A 25,278-nucleotide genomic window follows, 5' to 3' on the forward strand; every position below is an offset into this window, starting at 1 on the left:
CTGTCTGGTTGCTGCCTGGCTTCTTGTCCTGGATGTGATCCCCCTTATTTTCTCCTCTCTTCTCTCTTGAGTCTAGATTTCTCCTCCCATTTATTCTCTCTGCCAACCACCCAGATTATCCATTTTCTGCCTAGCTATTGGCTATTCAGCTCTTTATTAGGCCAATCAAGTGCCTTAGACAGGCAAGTGCAGGAGCCCACAGTTTTGAATCCATTCCATCTTGACTAAATGTCAGAGTTCAAACCTATTCTTACTCCTCAAAGATCAGACAACAGGATGTTTGACTTAGGGCGTGGTCACTAGGTATTCTGAGATGTGAGGAGGTAATTACACTCATTTGTCTCTTGTATCATGGGAAGGAAGCATTTTGTCCTCCCCTTTTGATTGGGGTGTATAAGGACTATGAGTAATAAACTTGAGGCTGCTACAGTGTTCACTGGAAGCCCTCCTGGTCTATCTTGCCTCTTGTCTATTTTTTCCCTCAATCCTCACTCCCCTTTTAAGGAAAGTGTGAACAAGTTGGCGGTTCCGACAGGCAAGGTAAAACAAATGTAACACATCTTTACATAATTAAACATGTATCCTTACCTCATTAAACAAATGAAGCATAAGCAAACGTAACACACCTTTACACAGTTAAAGTAATATCCCGCAGCATAAACAAGTGTAGCACATCTCTGCCCAGTCACAATAATATTCCACAACAGAAAATGATCCCTGATAATCTGGATGAGGCTCATTCAATGTTGAGAGCGATAGTTAGAGATATGGCCTATGAAGATGCTTGGGTTTGAGGGGACAGGAGAAAGCACATTCCTAGAAACGGGAAGAGATGCTTCCCCATGGTGATGCAGCAGACACGGGTAGGGAACAGTGTTCTGCTGCTGGGCAAAAAGTACCATGTAGACACATTCCTAGAAATGGGAGGAGATGCTTTTCCATGGTGTTGCAGCAGGCACCCAGAGGGAAAGTGTTCTTCTGCTGGGTGAAAAGCATCACGTGGAGTGAGAACCTTGGATGTTTTGCTGAGATTTTTCTAACAGAGCATTAGAGGTATTGGGCTGGTACCTCGCTGCCCATTGTAAAGGCGGGGGAAGAAAGGGAAGACAGACAAGCTCTGTCAAGTGACAACAGGTTAGCACTTAATTATTTGGGAGCTTCCTGACCTATCCAGGTCCCAAAAGTTGTTAAGTTAGGAAATTCACTGTGGGGAAAATACATCCTAAATGGTGGCCGAAGTGATAACACCGAGTGAGGAGTTGAGACGAGGCGGGGTCAGGATGGGCTCCAGAGTGCTCTTCTGGGATAACTAGGAGATTCAAAAGCCTTAAAGACTGTTCTATCAGCAGAAATGCCCTCAGCTTGGGCTGGAACGGACAGACTCAGGACAGAGTGCGGGAAAGCTGCTGGCCTTCCACAATTCTGCGAGCAGAAAATAGGCTGCGATTATTTCACTGCAAATGTGTGCTATACTTCCAGACAGAGGGAAACATCCCCTGGGCCATCGGGGGCTGCAGGGGGTCTCCCCAGGCTTCGGGAGCGGAGCATGGAGATGCAGAGGAGTCTGTCTTGTGAGGCCCGTGTCTTCCCTACTAGGTTTCATCTTACTTGGGCCTGGTGGTTCCTTCACCCCTTATTTCTTCCCTTGGGATGGTAGTGCCTGCATCTTAACCACCCTGCTCTTGCAGGGTGGAAGGAGATAACTTGTTTTCTAGCTGCTGGGACCCCAGGTGGAGAGCGGTTTTGAGCATATATCCAAGACCTCCAGAAGAGTTTTAAAGAGAGGGACACACAGACACACACACGCTCACACACTGGCTTTCCCATCTTGGCAAGGCATTTGTCACACACTGTGGTGTGAGTTTAGCAGTTTTGTGAGACAGCAAAACCAGCACATATTTCTTCACAATTTCACAGGCAAGATTTATTCTTACCACCAATCTTAGCAGTCTCAATACAGGATTCTTTATTTCCTTCCTAAGTGGAACGCATTCCCTCTTTACTTACAGGAAGGGCTTAATACCTTCTCTTGGGCGTATGTCCAAATCCGCAATGAAACTCTGACTCTTTGGGTTCAGTGTGAAGTAAAGTAAGGGTTACTTAATTGTGAGTGCCAGATGTCACTACAGTGGATCTAATAATGGAGAGGGGGCACTAAGTGAAAAAGATGGTTTAGCTAGGTTACCTCAGCCCTGGCCTACCCCTACCTCCTCAGTGCTGGGATTGCTCATGTGCACCAACCTACCTAGCTCTTGACATGAGTTCTGGGAGACCTAGCCTGGGTCCATATGCTTGTACTGATTGAACTTTCTTCTCAGCCCCCATAGCTAAGCGTTTTGGACAGCAATTTCCCCAGGATAGCTGAAGCTGCTGAGAGAGAAAATGTGTGTGGATGGAGGGGAGGGGCTATGTGCCTGATTTAGATGCGGAGATTTGAGACTTCTGAGCTGAAAATTCTCAGGTGCAATTTAGGACTTGGCATTTATGTCCAGACTCTTGAAAATATTAGGGAGCTTGGGAACCTCCTACTGGCCTAGCTCTCCTTTTAATCAAGGGCTGGCTCCTACTCCAGCCTCCTTGGTGGGGAGCTAGGTGCAGCATGCATCTCGGTATAGCAGTTGCTGCCTGGCTATGATATAAGCCCTTCGTTAGCCTGCTTCTTACTGTCTGACCTACGTACATCAGGACTCCTAGCTATGGCTGGACATCTGGGTCACCCCGCTTTTAGTCAGATATTCTGTCACTTGACAAATTACCTGAGCGTTCTAGTTAGCTTTGACTCCCAACTTGACGGTCTAGAGTGATTGGAGAAGGAAAACCATCTCAACTTGAGTCTAGAGTCGTTGGAGAAGGGAAACCGGGTTTGGGGATTTCCTGCATCAGATTGGTGAGACGCACATCTGTAGAGAACTGTCTTCATTATTAATTGATTATGGAGGGCTTAGCCCACTGTGGGCAACACCATGCCTACATTGGTGGGCCTGGGCTGCATAAGAAAGCCAGGTAAGGATGGGTCTGTGAGTGAGCCGTGAAGCAGCTTCCTTCTATGGTTTCTGCTTCCCAATTCCCTGGATGATGGGCTGTGACCTGTAAACTGGAATAAACCCTTCTCCCCTAAGTCGCTTTTGCTTAGAGTGTCTCATCACAGCAGCAGAATGGAGTAGAACAGGGGAGAGGCAGACTGAGCTGCTCCTCTTGTGAGCAGGGGCAGATACAAACGTCCGTGCTGGTGGGTTTCCTCCTCCTTCATCCCACCCAGACTCTGCCCTATGGGTTGGTGTGGCCCCCATCCAGGGTGGTCCTTTCCCCGTCAGTTGTCCCACACATCGGTCCTCTCTGGAAACGCCTTCAAGGACACATGCAGAAGTGTGCTTTAGTAGTCTCTTAGGTGCCTTAAGGATTAATCATCATACTGGGACAGTCGAGATGTCAACACCACCGCTCCTAATTCACTCTCTACTTATTGAGACAAGGTCTTTCACTAAACCCACTCAATTCAGCGAGACGGGTTGGCAAGCGAGTCCCAGAGATCCTCCTGTCTTTGCCTTCCCATGCGAGAACTACAGGCTCGTGCTGCCTGGCTGGGACGGAACTCAGGCTTATGTGGCAGACAAGCACTTTACCGACTGAGCTGTCTACCCAGCCCCTCTCTCATTAGGATTTTGTCTGTGAAAATCTCTTCTTCCTTCTGTTCCCTCTGCCTCTTGGTGGCGGGAGGACATAAGTGTGGATGTCTTTTCTTTCCTGTCATTTTTGGAGGTCTGGGAGGGAAAGGCTGCCACGAGTTGGGACAAGGCCCATGGGGAATTCTATTGTACAGGCAGGGTTGGTTGGTCTCTACTCTCTCCCACACAATGAAAGCTGAGGACCTTCTCTGAGCAGGGCCATGCAGCAGGTGTCTGTAGGCCTAGGTGGCGCTAAAGGCGCTAAGCGCAGAAAACTGAGAACTGTATGCATCTGCCAGGACTTATCCCACTGTCTCTGCCCTGGAGAGTTTGCCTTGCAACTCCAGGGAGACCTGTGGTAGATGGTCAGACTGACCTTCAGCTATGCTACACAGCAAATCCCGCTCCTCTCACCAAACCTCTAAACAGTTGATGCTTGTCCTGTGTCATTTATTGTCTTGGCCAAGGGGGAAAAGGCTTCTGTTTAGCAGGAGGTAGGAAAGTGAAGGGGAGTTGTAAACCAGTGCGGTTCTAGCTCCTATAAGTGTCGGCCCAGAAAAGACTCAGGACACCTGTACTGAGGTTTTTACAGCCAAGCGGGCTATGAGGCCTTACACTGAATTTCCAAGAGAAGAACCTGTGGTGGCTGAAGGAAGGATGCTGTAGAAATTGTGGTGAGGGAGGCACTTGCTGCCTTGTGGTCACCTATAATCCACATAGGGGCAGAAGGAAAGCCACTCCAGGACTTGCAGGTGGTGGAATAAAGGTTGTCTTTGTGATCAGGCTTTAGGACAAGACTGAAATAGGCAGAGGCTTTCCCAGGTTAGATCACTGAGTAACCAAAAAAGGGTTCCCAGTGACCAGGACTTAGATGCTGGAAGCCAAGCACCCCGACCTTGTGAAGGAGCAATGACAGGCTAACTCTGCTCCAGGCTTCCCAATGTCCATCTAAGACCTAGTGGAATATTGGCGTGAACGCAGGACGCTGGACCACTTGTGCTCCTCGCCACGACTTTGGCGCAAACCTGCACTAGGGGACTCTATTGGGTGTCCAATGAGCCATACTAGGAGAGGTCAGAGAAGCTAGACTAGGGTAGAGCAAAACAAGGTTTCAGGACACACGCGTCTGTGTCTGCGCGCTCTTGTAACCAGGGTCCTGGTGTTCGCGCTGGGCGGAGCCTGCCTGTCAGACCCCGCCCTGCTCTCCCCCACCCCCAAGTGTCGAGATCCCGCGCCTCCTGTGGCCTCAGAGCGGGATAGCACCATACTGCCACTGCAGGGCAGCACAGCCACTTCCTGCGACCCCCCCCCCCCCATTACATGCACAGCACAAGCCGTGGCCTTATGTTTGATGTTTCTAAGGATCGAGTGGCAGAAATCTATAAGCGACTTTTACTACAAAGTCAGTAGAGGTTGTTACTCCCAGGGGGTTCCCGATTACTCGCCAGTCACAGCATTCCCACAGGGCCCCCAAACGTCTCTGCCACCCAGTGAAGCACAGCGTCCCTGTCCCTGGCCTTTTGGGAGCTTCAGGGTAGAAGGAAGGAGATTGGCATCTTTTAGCCCTGCGGCCTTTTCGGTGCAAGGGTTCTCGAGCCCAAGCGAACCAGACCCTCCTCTGTGGGTAACCCATGCTGAGTGCGTTCAGAATCTAATACCAGCCCCGCCCTGGCCCCGCCTGGCCCCGCCCAGGTTCCGGACTCCACCCCGAGTCCATCTCTCCGGCCCCGCCCCGCCGCTCGCAACCGCGGGTGGGTCGGCTGCCCCGGCGAGCCAGTGCTGATACCAGGCGCATTGCCGGTGCGGCTGGCCCCTAGCGCTGCTGCTCTTGCCGGGCCGGGCGGCGGGCCATGTTCCGGGCTGTGGCCGCTGCGCATACCCAGGCCTGGCGATGAGGAGCGGCGCCGAGCGCAGGGGCAGCAGCGCCGCGGCGCCCCCGAGCTCGCCTCCTCCTGGTCGCGCTCGCCCCGTGGGCTCCGATGCGCCCCCCGCCCTGCAGCCGCCCGCAGCCAGCCAGCCTCGGGGCCGGGACGCTGGTGATGCCCGCGCGCAGCCGCGCCCCCTGTTTCAGTGGAGCAAGTGGAAGAAGAGGATGTCTATGTCGTCCATATCGGCAGCCAGCACGCGGAGGCCGGTGTTTGACGACAAGGAAGACGGTGAGTGAATCCGCCCACTGGGGACTCCCGGGGACAACCGGGTACCCGGGCCCATGGAGACCTTGCGCACTGTCGCAGGGCGGACGCAGAGGTGGCATTTCTCTGTGTTGGGATACAGTCGCCACCTGGGTGGGACTGCTTCTTGGGGCGTTTGAGTTTCCAGAGAAACTATTAGACCACCACTGAAGTCCCCATGCGCGTCCTGTTTCCAGTGACAGTGCAGCGGGCAGGGCAAGGTCTGGCCCACCCTGCGAGGTGAGAGTAGGTGATGTGGAGGCTCCAGGCTCAGGCGCAACACCACCGCTATGGTGTACCGCATGTTTTCAGTTTCCTTTATGGGTGGTGTGCAGGCAGCGTGGTTACTTTTAATTCCAGGAGGTGCTCGCTTGGTGTGCAGTTTATGAAGTGAGGTGGCTGCCCTACAGGTGGCACGGGGGCCTGGGCCCTTCAGTTTGCAGTGCACCCTGCAAGCCCAGAGCATACATTAAATTGTGCTGCACACTCAATCCTCGCCTTTGTGCAAAGACCCGCCCTCAGGGAACTCGGGTTCCGTGGTTCTGTGAAATCCACCTGCAAAGGATAGCTGTTGACCTGGAGGACCCGTGTCTCTTGAGTAGCAGGGCAAGGTAGCCAGCCTCTGGTGGGAAGCCCTGGATGAGAGGTGCCGGACAGCTGGCTATGCAAGCACAACAGCTGGGGTCATGCTGGGTGCAGGGACCTTTCCCTCAGCTCCTGCTAGATGTGGCTTTGGGGGAGCCGTGATGGATTCACATGAAGCATAAAGCTTTTTCCCCTACAGATGCCATAAGGATAATTTTAAATGGTACAATCATGACACATTTGATGTTTTTTTGACATTTTCTTAAAATAGTTGAAATATGCATTTTCATTTGTAGGCAGCCTACAGAGATATGATGGATTTTTTTTATAATTTTAGAACACAGCTCAGCACAGGAGCCCAAGCTACTTATTTCCAATAAATAATTAAAGCATTTAGGAAATTACAATAATCAGAACCCAAGCCTGTGTTGGAGAGCATGTGGGGCTACATGCCGGCATTCCTTTCGGAAATGGGAGGCATGGGGTCAGGCCAGTGAGTTCCAGGCCTCTGCTGAGTATGGTCAGCGGGGGAGGGGCGTTCAGGTCTGCCTGCATCAGGCACAGTGTGTTCTGAGGTGGTGGGTCACTGTGCTCTGAACTTGGGGACGCACGACTCACATGTTATGCCTTCATTCTCAACATCAGTATTCAGAGTTAAAAACAAACAAGCAAGCAAGCAAAAACGCCCAACTGGAAGAAGCAGATCAGTAAATGGACTTGCATCTGGTTTCTGGCTACAGAATGAGTGGTCTGGAAAACACATTTGATTTCAGTACTTGCTGGTGCCAGCCAAGGGCTGGCTACCCTTCCATGTCTGTGCGTCATGTCTCCAAAGCAGCGGGGTTGGAAACAGAAATTGATGTAGTCCAGGGGCTACGGTTGGCGGTCCAAGTCCACTCTTTCTTCTTCACCGCGCTCTGTCTCAGAACTCAAGGTCTTACCAGAGGGGCATGGGAATAAGGTCGATTGTGGTGCTCACCGTGACTTGGAAACCTAACCTCTTACTTGCTTATGGTAGGATGGCAGAGGAGGTGACTGTTCTAGGCTTCCGAGGGATGATGCACTGATGTGCTCACCAGGCCTTATTTTGTATGATCTGTCACTGGTGGCACTCATCCTCGGGTGTGTGGCCCTGGACTGATTTACCCCCAGAACTTAATGGGGTTTTGGTGGGTTTGAGAGACTAAGTTGGGTACTGGGCCTGGTGGCTGAGAATGCTCTCTGGGTGGGTGACTACTTGTCTGTGTCGTTAGCAGGACAAAAAGAGAGTCATGATATGGTGTTCCTTCCATGCGAACTGCCTGCGAAGGTGTTAGGTAGGATTCATTAACATAAGGGTACAGCTGACACGAAGAGCAGCCTCCAGAGAGGAGTGGGGCCTGGACTCCTGTACATAAGTCACCCCTTTTCCTGTTGTAGTGGGGCCTGAGAGGCGGGCCGTGCTGTGCTGGTGACTTGCATGTACTGGAACTGTACAGTTGCCATGGCAATGTGAGACCTTCTGATGAATTTTTTTTTTAGATTAAAACACCTAATTAATATATCAACTTTGCTCAGCAAAGGGGAAAAAAAGGAGGAAAATAGTAGGGCAATTTAACAAAGTAGCAGGTAAATTGCAACTGAAAGAGTATAGTTGTGCCAAATAGAATCTCAAATGGCCTCTACGCCAATGAATCCTCCCCGAACCCCAGTGTGCTGTTCCTCCCTAGCAGGTATTTGGGGCAAGTAAAGAAGAATTTTCTGCTCGTCTTCCTCAACAAAGGGCCCCGTTTCCTTCTCCATGGCCTTCGCTCTCTACTCTGACTTGTACTGGAAATTCATTTGGAGAGGACGGTCCTGCCTCTGCCTCAGTGCTCCTGTGATGCTGAGGGGTCCCAGCTCCTTCCCACTCGTGTGACCTGCTGGGACAGTGGTCCATCCCAGCAGGCGGAAGCTTGCCATTTTAGACCGAGGGTGGTGTCCCCTTAATAGTAGAGAGTTCCTCATAGCTGAGAAGGCTTGCTCTCATCCAGAGCCCTGGAAATGGGTGAGGGTACCTCTCTAGGGCAGTAAGTCAGGGAGCATAGCGTAGGACAGGGACCCCAGCACTGAGAACACTGCTTTAAAAACAAATGTTGAAAAACTCATTTTCTATTATAGGTGCCTCACAAAGTATACATTAGACAAAGAAATTGTGCTTGATGCCAAAGTGCATGTTCAGCACAGTGAGGTCCCCAAGCGAACGCCTGGGCGCTTTCTCTTGGGCTTTCTTCCAGGGATCTAGGAATGCAATCACACCTAGAGCTGTGTTGAGACACCTTTTTTTCCCCATTTTGTACAGAAATGGGATCACATTCTAGGCACCGTTTTATTGTAACCTGCTTTCTTATTTATCAGCATGTCACCCACATTTAAGAGATCCAAAGCATCAATTGGCTGCTGGATTCACATCAGCAGCTCAGCAGCTCTCCACCTGTGTTGTGTGTCATTTTCAGGGGACATTTTTTTTTTAATAAATCTGGTCTTAAAACTTATTCATTTTATGTACTTTTAGTGTCTTGCCTATATGTATGTCTGTGTGAGGGCGTCGATCCCCTGTCACTGGAGTTACAGACAGTTGTGCACTGTCGTGTGGGTGCTGAGAATTGAACCCAGGTCCTCTGGAAGAGCAGCCTCTTAACTACTGAGCCATCTCTCTAGCCCTGAGTGGACACTCTTGAAAGACGCCAAATCCTTTAGTGTAGAAGCTGAGATTCAGCTTGTGGAGGTGGACTGGCTCCCAGTGAGATTTAGGCATCTTCTTTCTTCTCTCTATCTCTTTGTCTCTGTCTCTGTCTCTCTCTCTCTCTCTCTCTGTCTCTCTCTTTACTGAGACAGGATTTCTCTATGTAGTCTTGGCTGTCCTGAAACTCACTGTGTATTCCAGGCTGGCCTCAAACTCAGAGATTCATCTGTCTCTTCCTCCGAGTGATGGGATTAAAAGTATGCACTACCATGGCCCACCTAGGCATCTCTTTTCTTAAGTTCCTGTGACTCTGAGGAGCAGTCAGTGTGTGTTCCTCTCTGAACATGTGACTACACTGTTTTCTTGGTTTCTTACTGGAAGACATTTTTGACATATCATAAACTACATAGCCATGAATGTCTTTGCGTACTCATCTCTGTGTTTGGCACTGCCACCCCTGAAAAAATTTCTAGGAATGCCATAGCTATGTTACCACAGGTATTGGGCTGGCTTGGTTGGATGGGGGTGGAGACCCTGTTTGAGAGACAACACACATCTGTCTTACACATACTGTGGCACACATGTGGAAGTCAGAGGACAACTTGAGAGAGTGGTTCTCTCCTGACATGTGGGTTGTAGGGTTCAAACTCAGGTTGTCTGGCTTGGTCGACAATCCCTTTACCTTCTGAGTCATCTCATTGGCTCAGTTTTATTTTCTGTATTGAGAATTCTGGCCCACCAAGAATAGCGCCTTGTTCTCCCCATTTTCTTAGGTTGAACATGTTGAAGGGGTCTGGAGGCTCAGAGTCTTTCAGTCTTCCTGTGGGTTGGTTCCATTTCATTGTTGGTCTGTGGCAGGGCTTTTGCACTGGTTCTGCTTCACATGGTGAATGCCGACTGAAGGGATTACTGGTTCAAACATTCATCTGCCATGCACTGGTTGTAATCCCAGCACTTAGAACTCTGAAGCAGGAAGATCATGAGTTTGAGACCAGGCTGGAGTATATAAAGAGGCTGTCTAACAATCAGGGAACAGACCAACCAGCCAAAGTCTATCCATCTTGACCATGGATACTTTCTGAGACCCTCACTAGTCTTTGTAGTGTTATGGTGACTTTCGCTGGGTGTCCTGAGAGGTATGTCATGCCACCTGCAGCCCATGGCTCGAGGTATGCAGTGACAGTAGCCTCTCTTTTGTTGTTCTGATGCAGAGCTCAGGAAACAGAGACTGAGGGGCTGAACCCCAGGCTGTTGGCCCCTACTCAAGCTTTTCTGTGTTTCAAAGTGTCTGTTTGGCTCTCTTTACAAGAGATTTTGTCAAGGCAGCTGTGGCCTTGAGGTGTGTGTGTAGGCTAGAGGACAACCTTAGGTGGTGTTCTTTGGGCATTATCCACCTTTTGTTTTCGAGACAGGGTCTATCACTGACCTGCAGCCTGTCAAGTAGGCAAGGCTGGTTGGCCAGTGAGCTCCAGGGACCCTCCTGTCTCTGCCTTCCCAGTGTTGGCATTACAAAAGTGACATCACACCTGACTTTTGAAATGTTTGTTCTGGGGTTCGAACTCGGGCCATCACGCTTGCATGACAAGTATTTTACTGACTGAGCCGTCTCCCTGGCCCTCCGCCTCTAGTTTTTGTGGTAAGGGAGGGGAGGAGGACTCTTGTGTAGCTCAGGCCTGGTTTATTAATGGTTCTCTCTCCCCAGCCTCAGAGAGGCTTTGGCATCTAGAAGCCTCTAGCTGCAGACAATGAGGATCTTCCCTGGTTGTATCCATATCTAAATGGCCCCCGGGTGTGGGTAGGACCTGGGTTCAGGTTGAGAAGGAGGGCATGTGGTCCTGGCCAGTAGTTCCTCTCTTGGTCACTCCTTCCTGCTTCTCTGAATGTTTTCTCTTGAGTTCCTGGGTTCCAGGTACAGTACATAGGCCCAGAAGGGTCCTTTGATGACTGTGGAGCCCAGTGGTCCCTTTTCTTCTGGCCAACAAGGCCCCTCTAGAATGGACTTGGGACCTACTGTCAGGCATTTTTATGTAACAAATGTCATCTCTGTGTGTCTATCCATCTGGTTGTGCAGTTTACAATGCTAAAAATAAGCCAGTTTTTGTGTTTAAAAATTTAGCCACCCAGTTTTCAGTTGAGAAGCAATGCAGGCAGCATTGGAAGTCATTTCTGTTTAGGGCTTCTCTCTGCTGATGCGATGCAAGTGCTGAGGGGGCCTGAGGGAGGCCAAGTGTGGGAGAGCATTGCTTCGAAATAATTGGATAGGATAGCTCGCATAGATTCTCAAAGCATCTTTGGTGGCTACATACCCCTGGGGGAGGGATTTAAAGATACAGATTCTGGCTCGTGGGGGTCTAGAGCCACAACAGGTTTATCTCCAGCCCAGATCCCAGGAAACGTCACTGGCCCGTGGACACAGTTCACATAGCAAGAACTTTGAGTATACAGTGAGTATACAGCAGCTGTACTGTTGAGGGAGGACAGGGGACTGGTAAGGCCTGCATACCCTGGGCCCTATTGAGCTACAAGTGGCTTTGCTGGCTGCTGATGCCACAGACGACTCCCAGCTGGCGCTTCTCACTGTGCTGTCACCTGTTCCCACTGTCATTAAAACCTTGTCAGTGTGTTACTTACATCTCTCCCCTTACAGGTTTTCAGACCACTCCTTTCCATATGCAACCGAAACATGGCTGGCACGCTATGTTCCTATGGTCCGTTTGCTCAGCAACCCAACAATTGGTCTCTAGGTCGGGCCTTAGCATTTGCTCGGGATTCCACTCTAGACACGGCTGCTGAGGGGTAGCTCGCCTATTGGTCACAGTGTCTTTGCTTTGCAGATGTAGCTACAGGAAGGATGTGTGTTCCCACCAACCTCTGAACCAGTGGGTGCTGAGGGGGCTGTCCACACCGTCACTGGTCCTGATGCTGAGTGCTGGGGCCTGTGGTCCTGGCCATGTTTCCTTCCTCGGGAGGATGCTCAGAGTTGCATTTGTGCTTCACTTTAGCCAAAAGGCTGGGGCCTCCACCTGTGTCATCCTTCCTTCCTGACTAGACTTTTCCTTTGCACCTGAAAATGTGATGAGCTGTGTTTCTGTGCCCCTCCCTCTCTTCTGTGCCACCAGCTGTGGTGCCACTGAGCTTTTACTGCCCCACTGGCACGTGACAGGGGCCTGGACTTCTCAACTGTCCCTTTTGCGTTAGGTAAGGTGCAGCCTCCCCAAGAGGAGCAGAGGTCGAGCCAGTGCTTCCCTCCCACCTGACTCAGGCAGGGACTCGATTTTGGTTCCTCTTTTCATTGCTGTGACAGGACACTGACAAACACCACTTAAGAAAGCGTTTTTTTCTGGCTCACAGTTGGAGGGTTCAGCCTGTCGTGGCAGGGAAGGCATGATGGCAGGGGCGTGAGGCGCGTGCCACCTGCAGTCAGGAAACAGGAAGAGGTGAACGTTGGTGCTCAGCTTCCTCCCTTTTATGCTGTGTAAGGACCTCAGCCTGAGGAATGGTGCCACCTATACTCAGGGTGGGTTTTCCCACCTCAGTTAACCAAATCCAGAAACTTCTTCACAGACTTGCCCAGAAGTTTGTCTCTCTTGTGATTCTAGATCCTATCAAATTGTTGATACTAAATCACCACTGTCTCTTATGTTGAAGAATTATAATGATCAAAATTTAGCACAATATGGGAAAACTGTAATTGATACAGTTTTGCTATTTAAAAGCTAAAATAGATAATGGCAAGTGACCAGGGCCCCTAGGGGAAAGCTGCCTGCTCCATCACAAGCTCACTTCCCATTGAATTGAAACCTGATGTTTTAAAGAATCAGAATAGTTACAGAGGTCATCGTAGCTGGGAGTCCAGCATGGGCTGGACACTTACCAACCTGCCTGGGTCCAGCTATGAGGCAGGAGTTCTTCTTGTCCCTGTTTCCCCAAACGTTACCTGGGAGCCCACAGCAATCTTTAGCATGTTTCCCCCTATACTCTGGCCCGCGTGGATTGTGTGAAACCCCAGCTCACTGTTATTTCAGTTCTGAAGCCAAGGAGATGCTGTAGGTGGGAGGCAGTGTCGCCCCCAATTTATTAAAAATAGGAACAGGCACATTCCATTTTTTCACAGTGATTTAAGAAGTTGACTTTGGAAAGGTTTCTGGGCTTTCAGAATTACCATATGACTCTTTATGCTTCAAATGCAGAAGTCTTAACTTGTGACCACAAGAAGTAAACAACACACGTGTGGAGTTTCTCTGGGTTCATTATGGGTGTCACGAGCACTTGCCAGCATTTGCGTGTGTGGCATTTTGTTGTTGTTGTTGACATGAGGTCCCAAATGTAGGAAAGGCTCATGACAGCCTTGAGTTCCATCTTCTTGGTACCTCTACCTTTCCCAAAGGTGCATTGGTCACTTGCTATATCTAGCCTTGGAGCTACTGTTTCTGGTAAGACCATTTATGGCCCCTGAGAGGACCGGCAGGCATCATGTCTCTCAAGGCAGACTCACTTGGTGCTCTGGGGATGATCACGCTGGTTAACTTCTTCTGATAAGGTGCTCCAAGACATAGTGGCTTAACAAATATTTTCATTGTTTCTTGTGATTCTGTGGCCAGGGAATTTGTGGCATTCACGGGATCAGACATCAAGGTGATGTCTCACTTCAGAGTCAGACCTCAAGAGTTTCTGCTGCTGCCAGTGTGGTAGGATATCCTGCTACATCATGAGCTGCCTCAAGACCTAGTATCCTACCACTACAAGATGGAGTAGTTTCCTCAAGAGGCCTTCACAGCAGAGCTTTTCAGGTCTCTCCCGAAATTTTGATATGTCCACCGGGATGCTCTTCTCTGAGGGTGGAGGGGCTGTGGGATCTGCTTCCTACCACAAGTCCCTACCAAATGAACTTCCAGCCTCGGAAATCACACCACCTCAGCCTCACCCTCCTAGAAGCAAGGAACTAAGTGTATACAAGGCAGGAGGGTGGGAGATTGGGCTTGGCCTTCTGAAGGGAACACCCAAGAACCTGAGGTCACATTTGAACTCAGCTGCCCTCATGGTCTCAGGCTGCTCACTTCCCATAGTCTCTGTGGTAGGCTATCAGGGCAGAAGTGGATGATGGCAGACTTCTTGAGGGGCAGGCTTGATGGTAGAATCCAGGTCAGTTCCAGGTTCCACTTGGATGCAGGAAAGGAGCTTACCAGGGCCAAGATCTGGCTTTCGCTTGTTGGCTGAGGTTGCTGTGTGTCAAGGCTGGCTGTTGGCAAGAGCTGAACAGGAGCTGGAGGTAGCTGAGATAGGCTGGAAGTGCATGGTAAGCATGTCTACCCACAGTGACCTTCATTTAGAGAGCCTTCCAATTCTGTACTCTCCCGGCAGTGCAGACCTGGGCCATACACGGTGTCTGTTTGGCCAGGGCTACTCAGCATACTCACCAACCCCCGCCAACTAGCTTGCACATGGCACCTGAAGCACCGAGGCCTTTGGGGTAGGTGTATGTGTGTGTGTGTGAGGTGTGAGCTGTGGACTTGTGTGCGTGCATGCGTGTGTATGTAGGGGGGAGCTGTGGACTTGTGTGCGTGCATGTGGTGTTTGTGTGTGTGTGTATGAGCTGTGGACTTTTGTGCATGCATGCATGTGTGTGTGTGTGTGTGTATGGGGGTGGGTGTCACTGCTCACTTGTCCCTGTCTCCATCTGGTTATAGGGACTTTCGTGGAAACCGCTTAATGACTCTTGTTTCAGTTCCTGAGTGGCCTCTGTAGGACCTGCCCATGTCCGTGGGTCCTGTTTGCTTTAGTTCCTTTGTTTTGCTTTTTCTTCCTGTTTTTGTGTTTGTATATGTATATGTAGTGCGTGCATGAGTTTGTGTGGGTACAATGTGCACATACGCACCTGTGGAGGTCTGAGGTGAGTGCTGAGTGTCTTCTGAGGCTTCCCACTTTAGTTTTTGAGATAGCATCTCTCCCTTAGCTCAGAGCTCATAGATTGCCTAGACCGGCTGGGGATAGGTTGACTAGCAAGCTCTGGGGATACACCTGTCTCTGCCTACTAAGTGCTAGGTAGCAGATGTGCACCGTCATGCCTTGCGTTTTGTGTGTGGCTGGAGATCAAAATTCAGATCCTCATGTTTATCTCGCAGGCATGTCTGACTATGCCACCACCCGAATCTCCTCATTTTCTTTTGAATATTAAGGTTACTCTATATCTCTAGAGTCATCTTTTTGCCCCACAGGCAGAAAAGGGGGTTTATAAACCTCGGTGACAGAGAGGAAATAGGGGGAAAATGAAGAAAAAGGAGGGAAGATGCAAGAAGGCTTTAAAAGAGGTGGCGGGATTCCAGGCCCTGTGTCCCTGCTCCCCTCAGGCCCTTCTGTCCGTGCTGTGGTGTCCCCGACAACGAGGGCCTGAGAAACGGGAGCGGGTGGGCAGTGCACGAACGTGCGGACTGGTGCTGAGAGGGTGACCCTAGGTGCCCTGAGATGAGGGGGCACCTCAGAAAGGACAACACACACATCTGAATGGGTCTCCAGTGAGTGAGTTCTGACAAACCTAACCCAGAACACCGGAAGAAGAGGATCGTCACCCTGAATCTGGGCTTGGTATCAGTACTGACGGCAGGGTGGGGATGGGGACAATCTAGGAAGAGCTATTCTAGATTGGGGGTTGCCCAGGCCCTCACCTCATTCTCCTTGATCATACCCCTTCTTCCCATCTCCAGAGACCCCCTCCTGCCCTTCTTTGCCTAACTTGACCTCCTTGCTGACCCTCACAATCCTTCCTGGGGGTCATTGAAGCCAACCTGTGGGATCTGCTGCCATACAGTGATCAGGTACCTAGGGTCACCTGGGACATTGCCTTCCGGCTGCTGACCCAGCATAGTTATTAATAGTGTCCCCCTTCCCTCGTGACAGTGTCCTGATTTGGGTGATAAATTATATAGATCCTCTACTTAACTGCCAAATACTCGCCAGACGACCTTCCCCCCTTATAGCTTTTTCTTATGTAATGAAAGTGATAAAAACCTTAAGAACTCCATGGTCTTATGTAATCCCAGCACTCACGTAGCAGCCATTTTTTGTTTGTCATCTCTCTGTCCTGCCCACACGTGAACCTATACAACACATACATTGCTTCTTAACAACTTTTTTTCTAATATATTTCTTTTAGCGTATTTAGATTTGCGGGAAAGCTGTGAAGCTGGTTGAGGCCCTGTACACCCAATGTCTATTTTCTTTCACATGAGGCACTTACATTAATGGGTATATCTGCAGTCCGGTTTGACAGTACCCACCTGTAATCTCAACACTGAGAAGGCTGAGACAGGAGGATTGTGAGGTTAAGGCCAGCCTTGGCTACATAGTGGAACCCTTCTCAAAACAAAATGCAGTGTGTGTCAAAGCCAGCAACACAGTACGGACACACTGTGGTGAACAGTGTCCGCACTGTACTCAGTTGCTTCAGTCCTCTCTTAATGTCCCCTCTGTCCCTAGATCCCCACCTGGGATCCCACATGAGGTTAGTGTTGTGTCTCCTTAGGCCCGCATGGTTGCAGCTGAATGTCCTGTGTTCTTGATGGCCACTCACATGGTTTTTGTTTGGTTTTGGTTTTTCTTTTTCTTTCTTTTTTTTTCTTTTTTTTTTGTATTTTCGAGACAGGGTTTCTCCGTAGCTTTTTTGGGTTCCTGTCCTGGAACTAGCTCTTGTAGACCAGACTGGCCTCGAACTCACAGAGATCCACCTGCCTCTGCCTCCCAAGCGCTGGGATTAAAGGCGTACGCCACCACTGCCCGGCATTGGTTTTGATTTTTCAAGACAGGGTTTCTCTGTGTAATAGCCCTGGCTGTCTTGGAACTTGCTTTGTAGATCAGGCTGGCCTCGAACTCACAGAGATACACCTGCCTCTGCCTCCCAAGTTTTGGGATTAAAGGTGTGTGCCACCACCACCCGGCCACATGTTTGTAGCACACCCCAGTCAGCAGTTCTTCCATTTTTTTCCTTCAGAATTAGTCAGGGGCTGTGATATTTGGGGAGGAAGCCTTCAGAGGAAACGCCATTTGTCATGACTTATCGGGAGCTCACACAGTCCACACCATTCATCGGGACACAGATTAGATCACACGGCTAAGGGGCCATGTGAGTCAGCTTTCTGGGACTGTAATGAAATACCTGACCCAGGCTTCTGTTCCGGAGAGAGAACTTTATTAGCTCACACTGTTGGAGGCTCAAAACTCAGAACTGGGCGGGAGGATGAACCACTGTCTTGGCTTTGGAGAGGACAGCAGTGGAGCGTTTACCGTAAGGGCCGTGTGTGTGTGTGTGTGTGTGTGTGTGTGTGTGTGTGTGTGTAGAGAGGGGGCAGGGGAAGAGAGGGGGAGAAAGTGTAGAGAGAGGGGCAGGAGGAGAGAGAGAGAGAGAAGGAGGGAGGAAGGGAAGGAGGGAGGGAGGAAGAGAGGGAGGGAGGGAGGGAGGGAGGGAGGGAGGGAGGGAGGGAGGAAGAGAGCATCTGACTATGCATAAGCTGGTGAGCCATGAGTGTTTTGTACAAAGATGCTCACTGTCACCTTCTTGAGGGGACCCCTGTTTCTACATAGAGGATTTGTCTCTTCAATTATTTTGCTGTTACTGTGTACTTACAGACATTTGTTTCATGGTGTGGGTATTGATCCAGATGTACCTAGTATGCTGTCTGTGTTGCTCCCCTGACTCTGTTGGCATGCCTCATCAGCACCATGGCTGCTTCTTGTTGAAAATGTTCTTATATCCTGGCACACGTTATTCCTGGCTTAGCCTGCATGCTTCCTGACCCAGCCCTAGGGTCAGCCAACTCTCCAAGGAACACTGGCTTCTGTTTTTTAGAAAGACGGAGTAGAAGCTGAGATTTATATACCAGGTATGTGCCGTGCTTCTGGGGACAGTTGTCTTTAAAGTACAAGCCTGGCTGTGTCACCTGCTTTAGATCTCGCTTTTCCCATTGTGCCATTCATTCAGCTCATCGTGTTTCTCTGCACTCGCTGCAAATTATTTGTGGGAGTGTGGGCTGATGCCCCACTTTGGAAAACCGCCTGTCTATTGAAGCTGCATTTCTGCATGCCCTATGTGATGGGCAGCAGCCACCGTCAATGGTAGCTGTCTTGACACTCCCAGTGGGACTCTGCTAGTCTCTGTAGAACACAAAAGGTTCACAGGACACCCTGTGATACTGTGCTACCTAGGACCGGGACAAAACAAGACCTCCACTTCTGAACACAGCCTGACACATGGTGTGTGTCAGCCTAAATGACGATCTTCCATCTGGGCTGACCTGAGTGAGAGCTGCCGCTTGTCTCTCGGACTGGATAACATGGGACAGTGGCTGCTCTGGCAGCCATAGCTTCAGGTAGCCTCGTTGCTCCTATGTAAGAGTTATGGAGGGGCTGGAGAGATGGCTCAGTGGTTAAGAACATTGCCTGCTCTTCCAAAAATCCTGAATTCAATTCCCAGCAACCACATGGTGGCTCACAACCATCTGTAATGAGGTCTGGTGCCCTCTTCTGGCCTTCAGGAATACACACAGACAGAACATTGTATACATAATAAATAAATAAATAAATAAATAAATATATATATATATATTTTTTTTTAAAAAAAGAGTTATGGAGAGGCCAATTGTAAGGTTATTTCATATGCTAAGTACATCGAGGCCTTGGTACCTCAAACCCTCTTGGAGTTCACCTACCAAAATCCCTACACCTGTCCCCTGTCTTTTCTAGTCCCATTTTCCTGAGGCACCTCACATTTTCTATGGTGTGCGTTCTCTCATGTTCTAATGAGCCTTACATCCACCATGTTTAACCACAGGATGCTTCCGGCTGGCTGCAGTGTTGAGCCTGGAGCCCAGCAAGTATATTTTTCAGCAGAGACCCAACAAGATGTGCATGTCTTTGTCCTCAGAGGCACCAATGGGCATGCCCACATGGTCTGTGAGTGGTACTCCGAGTGGGAACCAGATGACATATATGCCACATTCTTGTGTGTTCATGCCATAGAACCCTTTCCTAATGGGACAGGAGACCCGTGGCCTGTGACAGTATGGAACATCTTGTTACCATGCTGCCCAGAAAAGGAGTTGGTCATAGGGCTCCTGCTGCCCAGCTTCACCTGAAGAAAGCTCAGGGGAGGGGTTTCAAACCACCACTCACAGCTTGGGCGGGTCTTTCACTTTCTCGCCTCTGATTTGACATCATTCTCTGTATGTCCCGTAAGACGTCCCAAGTTCAGCATGGTTAAGAGCAAATCCTGTAGTCAGACTTGTCAACTCATGCCTGTAATCCCAGTCCTCAGGAAGGCAGGACAAGATGACGGCTGTGAGATCAAGGCTTGTTTGGGTTAGAGTGAGACTCTGCCTCAAGAAACAAACAAACAGACAAAAAAATCAAATTCTGTAGATCCCATCCCAACACATCAGCACTTCCCAAACTCTTCCACATGTGCCTCTGTGACCCTCCTGTCACATCATCTCCCCCTCCTGTGGAGCTACCCAGAATCTGGACCTCCAGGCAGTGTCCCTGGGTCTAGGACCAGAGCTTTCTCTGTGCCCTTCCTGTCCCAACAGCTCTACCTGAAAGTCAGAGATATCCCTGGACTCTTAGTCAGTGCCACCCCTGAGGGAGGTACTATCAGTGGCTCTGGAGAGAACCCTGGGTGCAAGGATTAGGGGTGAAGGTGGTGTTGGTAGGTGAGCTGTCCAAGGTACCAGCTTGGGGGAGCATCCTCTGGGCAGAGGTCGGGGGATGCCTGGAGCTACAAGATGAAACTGTTAGCTGGGGACTAGGATGTATCAATTGTTGACTTGCCATGACACACACTCCGGAGGGTGTATGAGGGTGAACCATGTATTTTTGTGTCCCTAGAGTACAACATACCACTCGTCACCCAGGTGGCATTCCAACGTGTGATTGCTGAGTGCGTAAGCAGTGTCTTATTTTTCTCATGGTGAGGATTTGCTTGATCCTATGTCCCCATTTCTTGGCACCCCCACCTTCTCAGCCGTATGAGACGGGACTTTTGTCCGCTGCCCCCTCACTGTCTTGTGAAGGTCCTGTCCATGTGACTAAGGCTAATGTTTGGTGCGCTGACCTTTACCACAGCAGGGTCGTTTGCTCCTGATACCCCTCCTCTTCTCCCCAACGGCTGGTGATGGACGTTCTAGGATCCCTCTCAGCCTTCTTGGCTGACCACCCCCACCCCTGGTTCCATGGCCCCATCAGGCTGGGCCACCCTGCTCTTCTCCTCACTCCACTCGTGTGCTGGTGATCTCATGGCTTCAAATGTCGTCTATATGCCAGCAGCTTCAAATTTACATCCCCAGCTGGGGCCTGTCTCCCACGTCCCACACGCTCTGCCCAGCTTCTGACCTCATATGATTCTCTCCGTGTCTTTGAAAATACCTCACATTCAGCATGTCCAAAGCCAAGTCCTTCCCTGGCACCTCCGTGGGTTACCACCACCCGAAGCAATGGCTCCTATTGTTCTTCCTGTGCTGGGCCAGGCCTCTGACCTATCTTCAGGGCTCTCTTTTTCCATGTGTCCCTGAGCCATCCTTTAGGATTTCCTCTTGACTCCACAATCAGAAGACATGGCACAACATGGCCCTCTGCCTTGTTTCCTCATGTGTTCCCAGCACCGTCCTTACCCAGGCTCTGGCTGTGCCCCCAGGAATGTCCCCAAGGGGTCTCCCCAGTGTTCCCAGGGCACTGACCCCCATCTTCCTGCTCTGTCTGCTTGGTGGCTATCTGGCTTATCTAATAGACCGGATGCACTTCAATGACAAGTCCCCAGTCATTGCTCAGGATCACAGAACTTTCTTCTGCCTCTCATTCCAAGTCCATCTCCAGCCAGGGGCACAGCTTGCCTTGTCTCTGTCACATTGTCCCAAGCAGAGAGGGTCAGAGGGGCAGTAGGGCTCTGGAAGGTCTCTTATTGGTAAAGAATTTCCCTGACTTGGCAGTGACTTGCAGTTTAGCAGTCAGGAAAACCACAGTGGCAGTCTCAGAGCTCAGCAGGGACCCTTGCCAAGCCCAGGCCAGATGTTGGAGAATGGCTCACACCTTCCTCCTCTTAGCTTAGCCACACCTGCTCTGCCTCGTGCTTTTCTGTGCTGTTGACCACAGTGCCTCTCATGTGTTCTCAAGAAGGTGGTGGCTCCTGAGGCACAGACCTCTGGGGTTCCTTACTCCTGTATCCTGAGTGACTTCGTTCCTGGAGCAACGACTGCTCCTGGCAATGCTGGGGATGTCTGCAGGGCAATGGACATGGCTTGGGAGACTCGGTGCCGTTTCTTGTAGTGGGAGGTTGTCACCGCAATGTCCCTCTTTCTGCATCTCCCATGGGAGGCCCCAGGGAATAGCACTCAGCCAGACCTCAGCAAATGTTCCCAGGGTCCTCATCCCTTTCCAGAGGGCCTGGTAGTTCTGTGACTTGAGCTGTGATTCCCATGACAGATAGAGAGGACCTGGAGTCAAGGGGTCAAGTGGGTCTGGGCCTTCCCAGCTATCAGACTCCCAGGGCCTACAGATCAGCTTTTGGCTGCTGTGCGTGCTCCCTGCCCATCATTTTATGGGTGTGTCTTCTGTCCTGTGCTTGTCCTGCAGGCTTTGTCATTACATGGAGAAACTGACAAATCTTGGTGCTAGGGCAAATTAGGAGAGTGGCCTGCTGGGTGGCTGCCTGGACATTTCGGGAGCTGTCTGAGCTGGTCAGCACTCTTTGACAGGCCGAGTATGACTGTTGGGTTTTGGTCACTCCAGTTACACCTTCCTGGAAATTCTTTTCTTGAGGATGCTCTGTGTGGAGCTTGTTATGAAGCAAAGAGAGCTGAAAATCTGGTTTAGGGAAAGGGCATGAGCCTCATGTCCTGTACTGTGATGACATTGATACACACTCAAGGGTTGGTTCTGAGTCATGCACAGATTGCCTTGAACTAAAGGAGGAATGTCCCTAAATGGGTGGGTATGAGGCTCTCCTGCTGAGTGGGTTCCTGAGTCCTCTCAACCCAGGTTGAGCCCAACTCCAAACTGTAGGTATTGGGGCTTTGTAGCTCCATGAGGGAGAAGCTCCCTCCAGCACTGTGGGATGTTGGCAGCATCTGGCATCTGTCCACTGCCACCAGTAGCAGCCTCCTCTGTGTTTGCAACCGGTTGCCACATATCCCTGAGAGCAGCTGTGCAGGCAAGTGAGAAGCCTGAGGCTTGCTGCTTTGGTGGCTGCTGGGGAGAGATGCAGTCGCAGCCGTGGCTGAATGTGCCAGATGGGTGTTGCTTCTAGAGCCTGACTGCTGCTCACAGCCTCCAGAGACTTCCAGGGCTAAAAGCAAACTGGAGAGAGATGGTCCTGAAGAGGCTGTGAGAAGCATCTGGCCTCGTGTGTACCACAGAGACAGGGTAAGGACCAGCTGTCCCAGGGTTTATACAGTAGCTGTATGGGACAGCCCCATCCTTGCTGGCTGTTTGCCAGCTATGAGCCTTGCTTTGTTGGGGGAAGGGTTCCAGAGAACCGGTCTATTACTGAGGGTCTGTGGTCACCCTGGGTATGAGTGAGTGTGTAAAGGTACAAAGGGTTTGCTTGTTGTGCGCGCAAGAGAATGAATCCACAAGAGTTCTTGTGAGGATGTTTGTGTGCATGCCTGGTGGTTTGAGTGTGAGCGTTCGTAGTGTGTGTGTGTGTGCATGGAAACTGAGGCCAGTGGTGTCTGCAAAGAGCCTTGCCTGGCAGGTTGTCCCAGGGTCTGCAGGCCAAGATTAGCCTGGGGCTCCCGAACTCAGATTCCGCTACCTTGACCTTCACATGAGTGGATACCTGATGCAGGGGCCTGTTCTGGATCCTGCTATCCAGAGCAGTCTTTACATGGTGCATCTTTAAGAAGTGGCCGGAGCATCAAGGCTCTATGTCTGCTAAGACCTGAGACCCAAGCCAGAAGGTACTCTGTCCCAGAGCAGCCAGAACCTTTCAGCCTAAAGCATGGCTCCACCCCCCAAGCTTGGGAGGAGAAGAGAGGCTGGTGAGAAGCCTGTGTGAGCCTCCCCTCGGGAGCTCTGCCTCCCGTTTTCCTTGCAGGCGTTTGTGAGGTGTGTGGGATGTGGACGCCCCTTAACACACATACACATATACCTCTTTAGGCTGCCAGAGGCAAGAAGTTAGGCTGGTAATATGTGGGCACGTGCTCCAAGTCCACCAGCTCTATGAGTTGAGCTCCATGGTAGCAGTCATGGTCAGAGCTGGAGGGGAGATGGTCCCAGGTACCCAGAGAGAGCCCCAGGAGTGGCTTCTCTACACGCCTGTTCTTAGTAATGATGATTCTTGGTTCTGGTCCAATGGCTCTGCCAGAAGCCCGGGTTGGCAGTGCTGGATTACCTGGCCAGGTGAGAGGGCATTTTATTTTGTATGGGTGACGAGGACCTCTGCTCACGGTGGAGCTCAGTCTTAGATGTCTGTAGAGGAGGACAATGGTCTATGGTGTTACAGTAACCCCAGGCTGGTGAGGGGAGTTCTGGGAGGTCCAAGGCCTACTTCTGTCAGCAGTGGGGTAATGACCCGTGGCACTACCCGTCCTCACCTGTGGGTCTGTTCCTCGGAGGCAGCACTGCATTTTAGTTTTACTCGGCGCAGCTTAGCTATAGGCTTATTAAAGGCTGACAAGAGTACTCTCTCATCCTGAGGATCCCTGGTCCTTGGGAGGCAGAGGTTGCCCCTTCACAAGAATGATACACACCTTAAGGCCCCATATGTGCAGTCTGAGAGTGGATACATCATGGACTGATAGAGACCAGAGGGTTCAGCGGGTACTTGGAGCCAGGTGGGTCCTTCTAGGCTTTGGTCTTATCTGTGGTGGTATCCAGTGGCCTCTCCTATGGTGTAATCTCAAGAAAAAATTTCCTAAAATGAACAAAGATTCCTCTGAATTACCCTTGTCATCCCCTAGAGAGCAGAGCCTACTTCTCACAGACTGAGCTAATTGGAAAGTTCAGGAGTTTCTGTTAATTACACCTGCCGTCTAGCGGGCTCGGCTCTCGCTAGTGCAGTGGCTCTCGGTTGCCTTCCTGCTCTCCGGTGAACTACAAATGAGTCAGCAGGAGGGAACTGAAAAGCAGCCAGGTGAGGTGGATGAGGTGAAAGTTCCCTCCCTGGTTCGGTGGTGCCTTGCCCATGCTGACTCCCTTGGGTGTCCTGAGTGGGTGTCATTTGGTGCTTGGTGTCCCTGGGTGAATGTCTGAATGGATATCTCTAGATTGATGACCCTTGGTGTGATAAACTTCACAATTCCTTGTGTGTGGTGCCCCTGGGGACCTCTGGGAAATGGATAGTTCTGGGTAAAGAACTCAAACAATAGGCCCTCAGGTCAGCAGGTGCCTAATGTTTCAGGAAGCAGACAAGAGGGTTCCTCAGACATCATCTCAAGGACTTCACAGTAGGCATCTGTGCACAGTAGGTGTCTGTCTGTGCACAGTAGGCGTCTGTGCACATGGGTCAACAGTCACTGCAGTTAACTAAGCTGAAGCTGCAAAGAAAAAAGACAACTGATACCCAGGCACCCTGTGAGAGTTTGGCCACGTGAATATCATATGATATTCTTTAGGGTGTCGTTTAGGATGTGCCATGGAACACATAGTGTGTTCTGCTCTTACTAGCGGACCACACTGTGATTCTGATAATGCTTCTTCTTCTGTGGCACTGACAGAATTCTCAGAGATAAAGACCTAGAAGCTCTGGTTTGGGGGACATCTGCATTTCCTGAAGACTATTCCTTCATGTGCTTATTGGTTTCTGTGATGGACTAAATGTTTGAGCCCCCCCCCCCCGCCCCCTGTTCATATGTTGAAATTCTAGATCCTTAGATAATAGGTGTGGCATTTGGGAGGTCATATGGGTGGATCCCTCATGATGGAATTAGGGTTCTTATCTAGTATATGAGGGCACAGAAGAGGATGGGTATGACCTAAAAAGTGGGCCTTCACCAGTCACGGAACCTTCTAGATTGGACATTGTGTTTCTGGACTCCAGACCATGGGAAAGAAGAAAAAAATAACTGATTAAGCTACCCAGTCAAAGGTCATTTGTTAACAGCCTGGATTTAGAGTATCACTTTGTGAAGTGTGTGTTCAAGTCTTCTGCATTCTGTGTGTGGGGAGGAAGAGA

At 50.4% G+C, this 25,278-nt stretch overlaps 1 protein-coding gene across 1 annotated transcript in view; it reads left to right on the top strand.

The window, feature by feature from the left end:
- Positions 1-5,399: 5,399 nt before the first annotated feature.
- The window catches only part of Stk32c (serine/threonine kinase 32C), an 88,036-nt gene continuing 68,157 nt past the window's right edge, over positions 5,400-25,278 (top strand). The window contains exon 1 of the mRNA XM_057778045.1: positions 5,400-5,821. Within this exon, the coding sequence (XP_057634028.1) occupies positions 5,557-5,821 (265 nt within the window). The 5' untranslated portion in view covers positions 5,400-5,556. The remainder of the gene's footprint in view (positions 5,822-25,278) is intronic.

Source organism: Chionomys nivalis, chromosome 8, assembly GCF_950005125.1.
Source record: "Chionomys nivalis chromosome 8, mChiNiv1.1, whole genome shotgun sequence".
Lineage (NCBI taxonomy): Eukaryota > Metazoa > Chordata > Mammalia > Rodentia > Cricetidae > Chionomys > Chionomys nivalis.